This window comes from Myotis brandtii, unplaced genomic scaffold (assembly GCF_000412655.1).
Source record: "Myotis brandtii unplaced genomic scaffold, ASM41265v1 scaffold562, whole genome shotgun sequence".
In the NCBI taxonomy this organism is placed as follows: Eukaryota; Metazoa; Chordata; class Mammalia; order Chiroptera; family Vespertilionidae; genus Myotis; species Myotis brandtii.
In genome coordinates this window covers 962,033-978,428 of record NW_005370091.1, presented here as the reverse complement: position 1 = coordinate 978,428, position 16,396 = coordinate 962,033, and the positions used below count along the sequence as shown (strand labels likewise).

The 16,396-nt window shown below is 40.3% G+C and overlaps 1 protein-coding gene across 1 annotated transcript in view; it reads left to right on the top strand.

Annotated features, from left to right (window-relative positions):
- DIP2C (disco-interacting protein 2 homolog C) overlaps window positions 1-16,396 on the top strand; it is a 180,808-nt gene that overhangs the window by 30,933 nt on the left and 133,479 nt on the right. The window contains exon 5 of the mRNA XM_014549632.1: window positions 15,667-15,876. Within this exon, the coding sequence (XP_014405118.1) occupies window positions 15,667-15,876 (210 nt within the window). The remainder of the gene's footprint in view (window positions 1-15,666; window positions 15,877-16,396) is intronic.

The window sequence follows — 16,396 nt, the reverse complement described above, 5'->3', positions numbered from 1 at the left end:
AGCCAAAAATAGCTCCATGTCTGCTCAACAGAGTAAGATAGAATTCACCATCTAAGTAAATGCTAAAGTAAAAGTCAAGGCTTCAGAGTAAGATAGAATTCACTATCTAATATTCAATAAATAATCACTAGGTATACAGAGAAACAGGAGGTGTAAGTTGTGGCTATGGAAAAAGGAATCAGTAGAAAACCAACACGAGATGGCTCCAGGTTGCTCCCTGTAGCTAGCCACTGATCCACTGTCAAGAACACAGAGTATTGCTTGTCTCAGTTGTATTTGCTATAAGCATGAAATACAGATTTTGAAGAGTTTGTATTGAAAATATGACTGGAATATATTTCATTAACTTTTATATTTATTACATGTTGAAACAATATTTTGGATATTTTATGTTAAATATATTATTTAAGTTAGTTGTTCCTATTCATGTATTTTATAATGTGGCTGCTAGAAGGTTTAAAATTATATCTGAGGCTCCCATTACATTTCTGTTGGAAAGCACTTGGGTATGTGTTTCTAAGTTCTCTGTTTCACTCTACTCAAATAATTATAGTGTATAGCTCATGAACTACAAAACCAAAGTGAGGCACACAGCTAAATCATCCAGGTTATTTATTACAAACATGAAGAATTAAGCCCAATCTACTTGATGTTTGCTTTTCTGTGATTTTGGTTCTAGCATTATTCATGTCATTGTTGCCAAACCTAAGTTTCTTTTCTACACACCTAAGTTACCTTGCACACTACTTTGTGCAGTTTTGAATGCCACTATCTTTGTTCACAAGAGAAACTTAAGGTGCAATAAGAATAGCTGAACATATACAACACTTTTGGAGGTCTTTGAGGATTAACCCTGAGTGTTTGCAAGCAGTGAGGGTAATGAAGATCCCACTTCAACTCAGAGATGTGATAAAGTATCTTTAGTAATTCTCCAAACAGCTCTTAAGTATTCAACTTTGCATGCAGTTAAAGGTAAAAGTCTTGAGCTTTATAAGACAAAACATATAAATAGTGTATTCCTTAGTCATTGTTTTAAAAATAGTCCAACAAATGTTCTTCATCTCAACAATACAGTATCCTTGGCAAAAAATTTTTGGCCAATTTACTTACTTTCCTTTGTTTCTTTATGCTGAGCCTCAATGTAATTTGGGACTATTTAAAAATCAGCATAATTAACATGTTCAATTCTGTTTATTTAGTTCATTATAATTAGCCAAAATTTTATAATGGAGTGGAAATTTTTAGTTTTATATTTATTTGTGCAACAAACAGAATGGGCTTACCAACAAACCAACTTAAAATATATTTTTTTCCAGCTTAAAATATTTTTGACCAAATGTTTGGAACTGGGCATATTCAGGAAAATGGACATATTTCTGAACTACTTTTTTTGAGAAATGTTGAGTTTAAAATGCAAGAAGTTAAGCTATTATTCATGTATATGCTTTTCTCCGTGTTAAATCAATCTTCAGAAATGTTAGTGTCATACATGATGAAAGCCAGAACTTTCAGAAAACAAATCTTGTAGAAATGTCTTTGCAAAATATAAAGAATATTATCAGTCACGTTGTTTTGAGTGTAACATTTGCATTTAATTATTTGACTAGGAGTTTCATGTACACCATATAATACATTTTGTAAACTGTCATTCAGGAGTTCTAGTGATAATGTCACATGAAATAATTGTGTACAGTCATAAATGCCTCTTTATAACCGTCCTTGCTTGAACAGAATCTTGGCTCATTTTCTCTCTTTCTGGTTGCTGGTAACTTGTTAGAACTCATTTCATGACAACTGCTCTGCAAGGAATATTTCTGGAGTTTATATTCTCTGCATGAAATGAGTGGTTGCTGACGAATGTCATAGTGTCTGGAAAAGATGTTATTAGGATCATTACACTCTGTGGATCTCAAGCAGCACAGGACTGAACTGAGAGCAGGAAAGCCCATGAGGTGAGCCCCACGATTCCCAGTTCTCTGCCTGGGGAAATCTTGAGACCGTGGCACAGAGATGGGAGTCTGAGCAAGCATGGCCACCCTGCTAAGTTGAGGAGGGCTGAGATCCAAGTTCATGGGATATAAAGGGGCTGAAGCTTTCCAAAGATCCATGCTAGCCAAAAATAGCTCCATGTCTGCTCAAGGTCAAGAGAATCAACCAGTAATCGAAGTAAATGCTAAAGTAAAAGTCAAGGCTTCAGAGTAAGATAGAATTCACTATCTAATATTCAATAAATAATCACTAGGTATACAGAGAAATATACCACCCACAGCATCTTATATTCAATAAATAATCACTAGGTATACAGAGAAATATACCACCCACAGCATCTTATATTCAATAAATAATCACTAGGTATACAGAGAAATATACCACCCACAGCATCTTATATTCAATAAATAATCACTAGGTATACAGAGAAATATACCACCCACAGCATCTTATATTCAATAAATAATCACTAGGTATACAGAGAAACAGGAGGTGTAAGTTGTGGCTATGGAAAAAGGAATCAGTAGAAAACCAACACGAGATGGCTCCAGGTTGCTCTCTGTAGCTAGCCACTGATCCACTGTCAAGAACACAGAGTATTGCTTGTCTCAGTTGTATTTGCTATAAGCATGAAATACAGATTTTGAAGAGTTTGTATTGAAAATATGACTGGAATATATTTCATTAACTTTTATATTTATTACATGTTGAAACAATATTTTGGATATTTTATGTTAAATATATTATTTAAGTTAGTTGTTCCTATTCATGTATTTTATAATGTGGCTGCTAGAAGGTTTAAAATTATATCTGAGTCTCCCATTACATTTCTGTTGGAAAGCACTTGGGTATGTGTTTGATATAGAGCAGCGGTTCTCAACCTGTGGGTCACGACCCCTTTGGGGGTCGAACGACCCTTTCACAGGGGTCGCCTAAGACCATCGGAAAACACATATATTCTTAGACAAACATGTAAATTAACTGTCCCTCCCCTACTCTCACCAGCCAATCAGGAGAGTATGCAAATTAACCCAACAAAGATGGCAGTTAATTTGCATATGTAGGGGCGAAGCGGCGGAGCGAAGACTGAAGGCTCCGTCTGGAGCTGCGAGGACTGAAGGCTCTGTCCGGAGCCGCGGAGACTGAAGGCCTGGGTCCCCGGTGCTGGAGGAAAACCGGTGCCAGCAGCCAGGGGAAGGGAAGGCCCATGCAACAGGCCTCTAGTAATTACATATTGTTTTTGTGATTCATCACTGTGCTTTAATTATGTTCAATTTGTAACAATGAAAATACATCCTGCATATCAGATATTTACATTACGATTCATAACAGTAGCAAAATTACAGTTATGAAGTAGCAACGAAAATAATTTTATGGTTGGGGGTCACCACAACATGAGCAACTATATTAAAGGGTCACTGCATTAGGAAGGTTGAGAACCACTGATATAGAGGAAGATGGGGTTTTCAGATCTGATTGTAAAAGATTTATCCAGGGAATCAAGTGAAAATATGTCAAAGAAGTAAAAAAACAATATTGTCTTAATATTTGAGTTGATCAGAGAAAGGGAAATATTTTTAAAATTAAAGGAAACTCTAAAACTGAAAAGTATAATACTGAAATGGAATTGCACTGGATCAGTTTAACATCGGATGGATAAAAAGATAGTTTTTGAACTTTAAGAGAGATCAAGAGAAGTGAACCAAACGTAAGAACAGAAAAACAGAAGATTAAAGTAAAGTTAATAGAACCTCAAGCATCTGTGGAACGGTGTTAACATACTTGTAATTGGAATCCAAGAAGGAAGAGAGTGTGAGAAAAGGGCAGGAAAACTATTTGAAGAAATGAGGGTCAAAAACTTCTTAGATTGATGTAATTTCCACATACAGATTCAGAAATTCAGTGAACCCCAAGCAAGATAAGTCTAAAAAGAATCAAACCTAAAATTCATAAAAGTCAGTGTGCTGTGAAATCCAAAGATTAAGAGAAAATCTTAAAACTCATCAGAGGAAAACAGATACATTATAGACTGGAGAACAATTATGAATAATTGCCCATATCTTCATATGAGATATATGATTATGAGGTATCTTATATAGGGTGTCCCAAAATTCACGCAAGAAGTAATTTTGATAGAAAACACAGGTTTATAATGAAAAATTGTAAATTTTTTATTGATTCATAAAGTATACCGTATAGGGTTATATATGGAATAACACATCAGGTAAATGGCCTCCACGGCTTTGCTGGCACATACACAAAGCTGTGATCTTCATTGGTCTTCATTGTCCCTGCTCCTGGGCCATAATTGGTACTTGGTAATGCTTATCAAATTGAAGGAATTGAAATCAAAGGGCAACCGATATTAGAATCTGATTCAATAAACCAAGTAAAATTAGGCTTTTATTTTTTGTTGTTGTTGTTGTTAATGCTCATGCAAAATTCAAATCTTGCGTGAATTTTGGGACACCTTATATATATAAAAGCCTAAGCAAACGAATGACTGGTTGACCAGTTGACCGGTTGCTATGATGTGCACTGACCACCAGGGGGCAGACACTCAACACAGGAGCTGCCCCCTGGTGGTCAGCGCTCCCACAGCAGGAGTGCTTCTCAGCTGACTGACCCTTCCTGGTGGCCCACCCCAGCGGCAGCTACTCACTCCCTCAGTAGTCCTGCAGGTCCAATCTCCAGAGAACAGGCCAGGCACTGACGGACGAGCACCACTGGCACAATCCTGACAGCGTCACTGGCCTCCTGGAAGTCGGCCTCGGGCACTGCGGCTGCTTCCCCTCCCTAGACACTCTGCAAGGAAGAAACGATATAAAAGCGGCCACCAGGTGACTCCTGACAACTGGCCTGAATGTCAGCTGAACTGATCCAGATCCCAGGTCAGCAAGGATGTCCCACTACCTGGAGGGCTGATTGCATCTCGGCCCCCCCACCCACCTCGGGATGGGTGTCAGACACAGGGTTCATGGCTGGCGAGCGCCACTATGGAGGTGCGAGCCTCTCCCGATCAGGACTGACTGGGTGTGAGCCCTCGGCAGGCACAGTGGGGCTGGGATGAGCGGGAGCGGCAGGCAGGAGCGGCAGGCAGCGTTGGGCTGCCAGTTTCGGCCCAATCCCTGCAGGCCATGCCAAGGGACCCCACCCATGCATGAATTCGTGCACCAGGTCTCTAGTATGAGATAATATAATATTAAGAAGATATAATAGAAGCCAGAAAACAATGGAAAGATACCTTTAATGTCCTAAACGGAAGGGGAAAAACTGTCAACTCATATGTGAAATATCTTCAATAAACCAAGTAAAATTAGGCTTTTATTTTTTGTTGTTGTTGTTGTTAATGCTCACGCAAAATTCAAATCTTGCGTGAATTTTGGGACACCTTATATATATAAAAGCCTAAGCAAACGAATGACTGGTTGACCAGTTGACCGGTTGCTATGATGTGCACTGACCACCAGGGGGCAGACACTCAACACAGGAGCTGCCCCCTGGTGGTCAGCGCTCCCACAGCAGGAGTGCTGCTCAGCTGACTGACCCTTCCTGGTGGCCCACCCCGGCGGCAGCTACTCACTCCCTCAGTAGTCCTGCAGGTCCAATCTCCAGAGAACAGGCCAGGCACTGACGGACCAGCACCACTGGCATAATCCTGACAGAGTCACTGGCCTCCTGGAAGTCGGCCTCGGGCGCTGCGGCTGCTTCCCCTCCCTAGACACTCTGCAAGGAAGAAACGATATAAAAGCGGCCACCAGGTGACTCCTGACAACTGGCCTGAATGTCAGCTGAACTGATCCAGATCCCAGGTCAGCAAGGATGTCCCACTACCTGGAGGGCTGATTGCATCTCGGCCCCCCCACCCACCTCGGGATGGGTGTCAGACACAGGGTTCATGGCTGGCGAGCGCCACTATGGAGGTGCGAGCCTCTCCCGATCAGGACTGACTGGGTGTGAGCCCTCGGCAGGCACAGTGGGGCTGGGATGAGCGGGAGCAGCAGGCAGGAGCGGCAGGCGGCGTTGGGCTGCCAGTTTCGGCCCAATCCCTGCAGGCCATGCCAAGGGACCCCACCCATGCATGAATTCGTGCACCAGGTCTCTAGTATGAGATAATATAATATTATGAAGATATAATAGAAGCCAGAAAACAATGGAAAGATACCTTTAATGTCCTAAACGGAAGGGGAAAAACTGTCAACTCATATCCAGTGAAATATCCTTTGTAAGCAAGGATGTTAAAGGAAATAAAGCAATAATGAGACCTTGAAAACTGAGAGAACACGGTGCCAGCAGAACTGCTCTGCAAACATGCCAGCAATGGCATATGAGCTGATGGGGAAGGATATGAGATGAAAACTTACATCTGCAAAACAGAAAGAACACTGGAAACAATGAATAGCTGAAAAAACATAACATACTATCTTGCCCCTTTATAATTTGCTTTAAAACAATAGTTATACAAAAGACAAGGACAGATAAATCTAATTATGCTGTTGTATGGTTATTACATTTCTGAAGTAGGAAGAAGTTTGAAGTTTGTAGGTTTGAAGAGCAGTTACAATATTGACCCAATGTAGAGCCATCAAGGATGCATATTTTTAGCCCTAGAGCAACCACTAAAGCATGGGAAGAGATACATGTGAGAATATAGGGCATAAAATGAAACTCTTAAAAAGTTGTCAATAGAAAAGACGTCAGGGAAAATCAACAGAGATAAGAAATAAGAGGAATAAATAGGAAAACAAGTAGTAAAATCTTAACTTTAAACACACTTATACCAATGATTATAATAGACTAGAGGCCCAGTGCACAAAATTCGTGAACTCAGGGCACAGGGTCCCTTAGCCTGGCCTGTTCCCTCTCACAGTCCATGAGCCCTGCAATGGATCACCCCCGCAGACAGAGGCCCCGCCCACCCGCCACAGCCCGCCAGTCAGTGGCCTGGATCTACCTCTTTGGGGCAATCATGGAGCCCCCCCATTGATTGATTGCACCGCTGGCTGGTGGCCTGGGCTTCCCTCTGCAGGACAATCATGGGGCGATGGCTGGGCCCCCGACCAATCGCATTACACTCTCCTTGGCTGGCCTGGTGCTAGTGGGTGTCATAGCATGGTCGTCCGGGCGGTCGTTCTGCTGTTCAGTCGTTTGGTTGATTTGCATATTACGCTTTTATTATTATAGATGTAAATGAACCAAACACCCAATTAAAAGATAGAGATTGTCAGACTAGGTAAAAAGGAAAAATAAATACATCTATATGTTGTTTATAAGAGACACATTTAAATATAAAAATAAGGATAGTTAAAAATAAAATGATGAAAAATATGAATGCAATTTTAAGCATAAGAAGGTAAACAAGTCTATATTAATATCTGACAAGATAGACAACAAGACCAAGTAGTATAAGATATAAAGAGAAATGAGCAATTCACCAGGAAGACATAAGAATGAAGATTCATACATAATACCTAAAAATAGAGCATTATAACTTATAAAGCAGAAACACATAAGGAAGGGGAAAGTAGAAAAATTAAGAATAATTATTGGCTCTGACAGGTTTGGCTTAGTGGATGGAGCGTCGGCCTGCAGACTGAAGGGTCCCGGGTTCGATTCCGGTCAAGGGCATGTACCTTGGTTGCGGGCACATCCCCAGTGGGAGGTGTGCAGGAGGCAGCTGTTTTTTCTTTCTCATCGATGTTTCCAACTCTCTATCCCTCTCCCTTCCTCTCTGTAAAAAATCAATAAAATATATTTTTTTAAAAAGAATAATTATTGGAGATTTAAAAAAATATACTTCTTAAATAATCATTAGAAAGTTGTCAAACACTATCAACCAATTTGATACTGTTATTATTTGCAGAATGTTATGCCCAGCTCTTACAGGACATAATTCCTCAGGAAAGGTATTATTTTTAATACTTTTTTTGATGTATACTTTAGATCCCATAATATTAACCCATTGTAAGTGTTTAAAAAATAGCCAGATGGTTCAATAATTGCCATCATCCAGTTTTAGAACATTTCCATCACCCAAAAAAGTTTCATTATACCCATATTCAGTTAATTCCCATTCTCCAGCCCATTGATCTGATTTATATGCCTCTATAAATATTCTAAACATTTCACAATGAAATCATGAAATAGATTATTTTGCATTTTGCTTCTTCAGCATAATGTTTTTGAACATCTTCCATGTTGTAGCATTTTGAGTTGTAGGATGCATTCCTTCTCATTGCTGAACTGTTTTCCCTTAGATATGCCACATTTTGTTAATTCATTCCTTGTTAATGGATATTTAGCTTGTTTCCAGTTTTTGGCTATTATGAATAATGCTATCAACATTTATGTACATATCTTTGTGTATACTTACAATTTCATTTATCTTGGGTAGATTCCTGGGAGTAAAATTAATGACTTATGGTAACTTTAACTTTTAAGAGCTGCAAAATTATTTCCATAATTGCTACACCATTTTACATTCCCAACAGAAATGTATGAAGATTTTAGTTTCTCACCAACTCAGTATTATCTGTATTTTTTATTATAGTCATTCTAGTGGGTGTGAAATGGTATCTCATTGTGATTTAATTTTCATTTCCTAAATAAAGCTAAGCATCTTTTTATGTGCTTATTTGTATACTAGAGGCCCAGTGCATGAAATTCATGCACAGTGGAGTCCCTAGGCCTGGCCGGCGATCAGGGCTAATCTGCGGGGCGACCAGCAGGGTGATCAGAGGGCCCCCACTGGCACCCACTGTGGCTGACCTGGGTCCTGCGGGCTGGGGGCAGCTCCTGTGTTGAGCGTTTGCCCCCTGGTGGTCAGTGCACATCATAGCGATCGGTCGTTCCACCGGTCGTTCCTCCGTTTGGTTGATTTGCATATTAGGCTTTTATTATATAGGACTAGAGGCCTGATGCACAAAATTAGTGCTTGGGGGGGAGTCCCTCAGCCCAGCCTGCACCCTCTCCAATCTGGGACCCCTCGGGGGGTATCCAACTGATCAGGCCTAAACCAGCAGTCGGACATCCCTCTCACAATGCAGGACCGCTGGCTCCTAACCGCTCGCCTGCTTGCCTGCCTCATCACCTCTAACTGCATCTGCTTGCTGGCCTGATTGTCCCCTAACTGGTCCCCTGCTAGCCTGATTGCCCCCTAACTACTCCCCTGTTGGCCTGATTGCCCTCTAACTACCCCTCTGCTGGCTTGGCTGCCCCCTAACTGCCCCTGCCGACCTGGCCGCCCCCTAACTGCTCCCCTGACGGCCTGATTGTCCCTAAACGCCTCTGCCTCGGCCCCTGCCACTGTGACTTTGTCCAGATGTCCAGTCTAATTAGCATATTACCCTTTTATTAGTATATTTATTGTTGAAATGTCTCTTCAAATTTTTGCCCATTTAAAAAAAAATTTTTTGTCTTCTTACTGGTTAAGAATCTTTATATAACCTGAATACAAGTCCTCTATCAGATATACAATTTGCAAACTATAATTTGTCCTTCTTTTTCTTAATGGTGCCTGTGGTAAACAGATTTATGCCCTCCCCCCCCCTCCCCGAAATATCCATGTTCTAATTGCTCAATGTGTATATTACCTTACATCGCAAAGGGGACTTCGCAGATATGATTAAGGTCCTAAGATGGGCAGTTATCCTGGACTAACGGGGTGCACCAACTGTAATCAAAAAGGTCCTTATTCAGACAGAGAAAGACAAATACTATTTGGTCTCACTTATATGTGGTATCTAAAAAACAAAACAAAAGCATAAACCTCATAGAAAAATAGATAGTTTGTGGTTTGCAGAGGCCAGGTGTAGGAGGACAGGGAATTGGAGAAAGGTGGCCAAAAGGTACCAACTTCCAGTTATAAGATAGATTATTAGGCATGTAATGTACAATGTGATGACTATAATTAACACTGTTATAGGAAATAATATGAAAATTAAGAGAGTAAGTTCTAAGAGTTCTCATCATAAGAAGAAATTTTTTTTTTGCATTTTCTTTTTTTGTATCTGTAAAATGATGGATGCCAACTAAAGTTAATTATAGTAACCACTTCACAATATAAGTCGAACAATTATGCCATACTTTAAACTTATATCAATTATATATCAATATAACTGGGCAGAGGAGGTCCTCATAAGAGAGGGAAGACTGTGAAAGTCAGGAAAAACAAACAAACAGTAGGACCAGAGGTTGGAGGGTTACACTTTACAGATAAATGAAGGAGCCAAGAGCCAAGGGTGCAGGTGATGCAGGTGCCTCTAGCAAAGGCCAAGGGCTAGAGAGTCTCCCCTAAGGCCGCCCAGGGATGTAGAGTCTGACTTCCAGAGCTGTGAGGTAATAAATGTGTTGTTGTGAGCCACTGACATTGTGGTGATTTGTTCCATTACTCGCAGGAAAACAGTAGCGCCCTTTTAAGCTTAAGAGTTTTTATTTGGACAAAGTTCAGTTTACTGATTATTGTTTTATGAATTGTGCTTTTGGAAGTTTTAGAAATTTCATAGTTTTAGTTCTTTCTGGGTCTCTGGTTCATTTTGAATTCATTTTGTTTATGGTGTGAGGCAAGATCTATGAGGTATTGTTTTCTGTTTGTTTGTTTTGATATGAGAATACCCAGTTGCCCAGCAACATTTGTTGAAAAGATTATCTTTTTCTCTTTAAATTACCTTGAGAACTTTGTCAAAAATAAATGGACTTCAAATGTAAGAGTTTATTTCTGGATTTAGTTCTATTTTGTTCATATATATTTCTATTCTCGTGCTCATATCACTGTCTTGATAACTGTAACTTCATAGTAAGTTTTGATATTAGATAGTGAAGTCCTCCTTCATTCTCAAATTATTTTGGCTATTCTAGATCTTTTGTGTTTTCAAATGAATTTTAGAATAAGCTGTCAATTCTCAAAAAAAAAAGAAAAGCCTCTAGGATTTTATTAGATATTACCTTGAATTTTTGTTAGATGTATTGCTAAAGGTTTTATCTCTTTTGATGCTTTTGTGAATGGAATTTTTAAAATCTAATTCCCATATTGTTCAGTGCTAGTATATGTATATATAAAGATATTTTGTGTCTTTATCTTGTATCCTGTGACCCTCCTAAAATCATTTCTTAATGCAAGAATTTTTTGGTATGTTCCTTGGGATTTTCTACATACAAAGATCATGTCATCTGTGAATAAAGATAGTTTTACTGCTAGCTTTCCAATCTGGATGCCTTTAATTTATTCATTTTGCTTTATTTCACTGTCTAGAACCTTCCAGAGAACATTGAATAGAAGTGGCAAGAAGGGACATCTTTGCCTGATTCTTGAACTTAGGGGAATGTATTTAGTCTTTTACCATTAATACAGTGCTAGCTGTTGGTTTTCATGGATGCTCTATATCAGGTTGGGGAAAATGCCTTGTATTTTTTTGCTTTGCTGAGAGGTTTTCTCATGAGTGGGTGTTAGCTTTTGTGAAGTACTTTTTCTGTGATGTTTAAGGTTAACTTGGGATTTTTCTCCCTTTATTAAACTAATATGGAATATAACAATACTTTACTTTGGAATGTCAAATCAACTTTAATTTACATTTATATGTATAATCCTGGTCACCACTTGGTCATAATGTACTATCCATTTTATATATTGTTTGTTTCTGTTTGCTAATATTTTTTGAGGATTTTTGTGTCTGTATCATGAGGAATGTTCTGTAGGTTTGTGTGTAAAAAAAGTAGGATGTGGAATGAAAAACTGGCTGTAAAAGGGCATAAAAATCTCTCTGGGGAGATGGTAATGTCTGGTATGGATTCATTTCTCAAAAGTCTTAAAAAAGGTTCTGAGGCTCTGTTAAGATGATAATAAAATATTACTGTAAATTCCTTTACAAATATTGTTGTGTTAAAAAAAAAGTCTTATGTCTTGATTTAAGATAAACTCTCACTTCTCTGATTTTCATTAAATATTCTACTTCAACTCATAGCCCATTTTTCCCTCCTGGCATCTGACATTACTTACCTATAGTTAGGATTCTAGATGTCATGATTACATGGAAGTGTAATAAACTCACCAGTAATTCATTCTTGAAAACCTTGCTACTAAGTGAAAGTTATTAAATAAAAAAATGTTTTTAATAATTTTAATGAAAAAGTGATTTTTATATCAATCTAATATATACAATTTTCACAGATAGAAAAGTAAATGATTAAAAAATATTGAAGAAATAAATGTAGACTTCTGGTCAAGATGGTGGTATAGGTAAATGTGGTGCTTGCCTCCTCCCACAACCACATCAAAATTATGACTAAGCTACATAACAACCATCATTCAGAACCACCTGAAATCTGGCTGAAAGGAAGTCCTACAACTAGGGAAATAAAGAAGAAGCCACATCAAGACTGGTAGGAGGGGCAGAGACATGGAAAGCTGATCCCACCCCTAAGTATGGTGGATAAAAATTGGGAAGGATATCTCAGCTGCAGAGGTTCCCCATTGGGAGCGAGGATTCCCAGCCCCACACCAGAACTCCCAGCCCAGGATTCTAGTTCCAGGAAGAGAATTCTCCATAACTTCTGGCTATAAAAACCAGTGAGGATTGAGGCTGAGGAAGACAGAGGGCTGCCAAAGTCCCAGGCAGTTACTCTTAAAGGGCCTGTGCACGGACTTACTCAGAATCACTCCCTCTGAGCTCTACCACTGGGCCAGTAGCTTAAAAGGCACCAGAGACATACAGGGAGGAACTGAATTGCCTGGTATCAGGGTGAGAGGTAGTGGGGGAAGTTTTCTGCCAGACAAAGGGGCCTGTGCACGGACTTACTCAGAATCACTCCCTCTGAGCTCTACCACTGGGCCAGTAGCTTAAAAGGCACCTGAGACATACAGGGAGGAACTGAATTGCCTGGCATCAGGGTGAGAGGTTGTGGGGGCAGTTTTCTGCCAGACAAAAGTGTTGGCAGAGGCCATTGTCTTTTGATGAGCCCTCCACCCACAGAGCTGGCAGGCAGGCACCATATCTGAGACTACATCAACCTGGCTCATACTGTTTGCCCTGTCTGGTGATTCTCTGAGACCCCATTTCATCCAACTTTTAGGGCCACCCAAGTAGTTCCCAGTGGCTTTTCCTTAGGAATGGCCTGTCTTGGCTCATGCTTCAGATTTTCCTAAAAACTCTCAAACAAGCAGCATCTGGCCTCAGCATCTCTCCTGCCTCTCACTAAGTGACCCCAGGCCCGACATTAGCAGTAGCCTCCCTTGATTCACAGCTTGGCCACTCCTGGGAACCTCTAAGTCCAGCACAAATAGCAGCCAACTGCAGGTTACTTTACAAAGCATGCTGGTTGGCTCCCAGCAGAACACAGTCAGCGGCTGACCTTGCCTGTAACTCCTAGGAGGCCTTAGGACCAGTACACCCAGTGAATAGCTAAAGACTATATCAAAGCATCACCATCCAACCACCTCCATGCAACACAATCAAAGGGTGGACTCAGTGAGCACCAGAGCCCCATTGAAGTAAGTCCTGCTCTGTGGGGTGGGCCCCTGCACAGATGATCTCCCACATTTGTTACAGGTCAGTGGTCGCAGTCAGTCCTTTCAGCTGATCAGCCTGGGGGTGAATCCCTTCCATTCATGTACTAACAGCAATCAAGGCTAAACTACAGCAGGAAGGTGCACACAGCCCACAGGAAGGCCCAGCTCCGGTGATCATAGAGGCTGCCCCACTGGGCCCTACAGAACACCTATGTAAGGCCACTCTACTAAGACTGGGAGATGTAGTAACTCTACCTAATACATAGAAACAAACACAAGGAGGCTGCCAAAATGAGGAGCAAAGAACATGTCCCAAATGAAAGGACAACAAACCTCCATGAAGGCAAGTAAAATAATAGATACAACATTCAAAACAAATGTTATAGGATGCTCAAGAAACTTAGTGAGAACTTCAACAGCATAAAAAAGGACATGAAAAACATAAAAAAGGACTAGTCAGAAATGAAGGATACACTAACAGAAATAAAGAATAATTTACAGGGAATCAACAGAGTAAATGAAGTCAGAATCAAATTAGTGAGTTGGAATATAAGGAAGCAAAAAACACCCCATTAGAATAGCAAAAAGAAAAAAGAATCCCAGAAATGAGGGTAATATAAAGAGCCTCTGGGACAACTTCATGCATACCAACATTTGGGGCTGTAAGAAGAAGAGAGAGAGCAAGAAATTGAAAACCTATTTGAAAAGAAAACTTCCTTAACTTGGTGAAGGAAATGGACATACAACAAGTCTAGGAAGTGCAGAGAGTACCAAACAAGATGAACCCAAAGAGGCCCACACCAAGACACATTATAATTAAAATGCAAAAGGTTAAAGACAAAGAGAGAATCTTAAAAGCAGCAAGAGAAAAGCCGTTAGTTATCCACAAGGGAGCTCCCATAAGATTTCACCTAATTTCTCAACAGAAACTATTCAGGCCAGAAGGGAGTGGCACAAAATATTCAAAGTGATGAAAAGCAAGGACCTACAACCAAGGTTACTTTACCCAGCAAAGGTGTTATTTGGAATTGAAGAACAGGTAAAGAGCTTTCCAGACAAGAACAAGCTAAAGAAGTTCATCACCATCAAACTAGTATTACATGAAATGCTAAAGGGTATTCTCTAAGAAGAAGAAGGAAAAAAGATAAGAATATGAACATTAAAATGGCAATAAATACATATCTATCAACAGCTGAATCTAAACAACAAAATAAATGAACAAGCAGAGCTGAAAGGGACTCATAAAGAGAACATTTTGACCAGGTGGAAGGGAGATTGGGGGATGGGTGAAAAGGTGAAAGAGCTAAGAAGTACAGATTGGTTGTTACAGAGTAGTCATGAGGATATAAAGTTCAGCATAGGGAATATAGTCAATTTTATTCTAATAAGTATGTATGGGGTCAGATGGGTACGAGATTTATCGGGATGATCACTTAGTAAGTTATGTAATGTCCAGTCAGTGGGGAGTACACCTGGAACTAAGTTAATATGTCAACTGTAATTGAAAAATTAAAAAATTATTTAAAAAGTGAATGTAAAAATAAATATGTTTAGTTTGATCATAAAGTGTAATGTGATGATTTATTGTTCTCACCAAAGGGGGCAAGGTTTTGAGCATGTAGGTTGTTGGAGAAGGTAGGGGGCACATACTTTGTGAGGTGTGTTCTTCCTTCTCCACCATTTTCTTCACTGATAACTCACTCTTTGGGGGAGGTGCGTGGTTGTCTTGCACTCAAACTGAACTTAAAAGTAAATTATAGCTCAGAGAACCACCTTGGGACTAGAGGGCTACATACATCTCACTTTGTATCCATGAAGGTTCAACATCTCGGAGAAAATGCTCCCCTCGGCCACCTCACTTGATGTGTGTATGCAAATACATTTGGCTTCTTCCCAAACTGTTGAGTGGAGGAAATTGGTGAGTGGAGGAAATCGGAGGAAATCTCCGAGATTCTAAGGCCAAAAGAAAACTTTTGTAGCAATTTATTTTAAGATGTTTTGGAGGAAAAAGACATTGTACTAAAAAAATAACTGATCTAAGAAGTGGTATAAGTTCAAGAGTGTTCAAAGCAAAAGTCCTTAAACTGTCCATGTGTGACGTAGGTCTGTGTTAGTGGTGTTTGATTGGGATGTGCTTCTTTAATTCTCTGCATATTAACTCTCCTGTCACACAGATACCTCCTCTGGTTCGGAAGATGAAGGCTCCGTGCAGGGTGACTCCCAGGGGACGCCCACCTCCAGCCAGGGCAGCATCAACATGGAGCACTGGATCAGCCAGGCCATCCATGGCTCCACCACCTCCACAACCTCTTCCTCATCCACCCAAAGTGGGGGCAGCGGTGCCGCCCACAGGCTAGCCGATGTCATGGCCCAGACGCACATAGGTGAGTGCCTGTCACTGTGTGATTCTCGTTGTTGTGTGTAAGTGGCCCAGAGTAGAAGTTTGTCTATCTGGGCATCACGACATTGGAATCCCCGCCCTGAGAGTCCACAGAGTCTCACGCTTTCTCCTGACCTGCTTTGTGCTTTGGTTTTACTGTTTTGTGAAACTATTGGTTTTATTACCATATTTTTCCAAGTATAAGACGCTATTTTTTTCTAAAATAGTTAGACTGAAAATCGAGGGGCATCTTATACACAAAGTCAGCTGAGGAGGGAGCTGTGCAGGTGTGTAGCTGCCCATACCTTGTCAAACAGGCTTCCTCCAATCACGAGCCTTATTGTTACTGATATCAACTGATGCCATAATTGGAGGTAGAGGTGGAGAGTGTGCAGATGCAACAGGGACCCGAGCCCATAAAGATGTCAAAAAATAGAAAGATAAATACCGGTAAGCGATTGTCTTACTCTGCAGAATTCAAACTGAATGTAATCAGCTATGCAAAAGAGCATGGAAATAGAGCT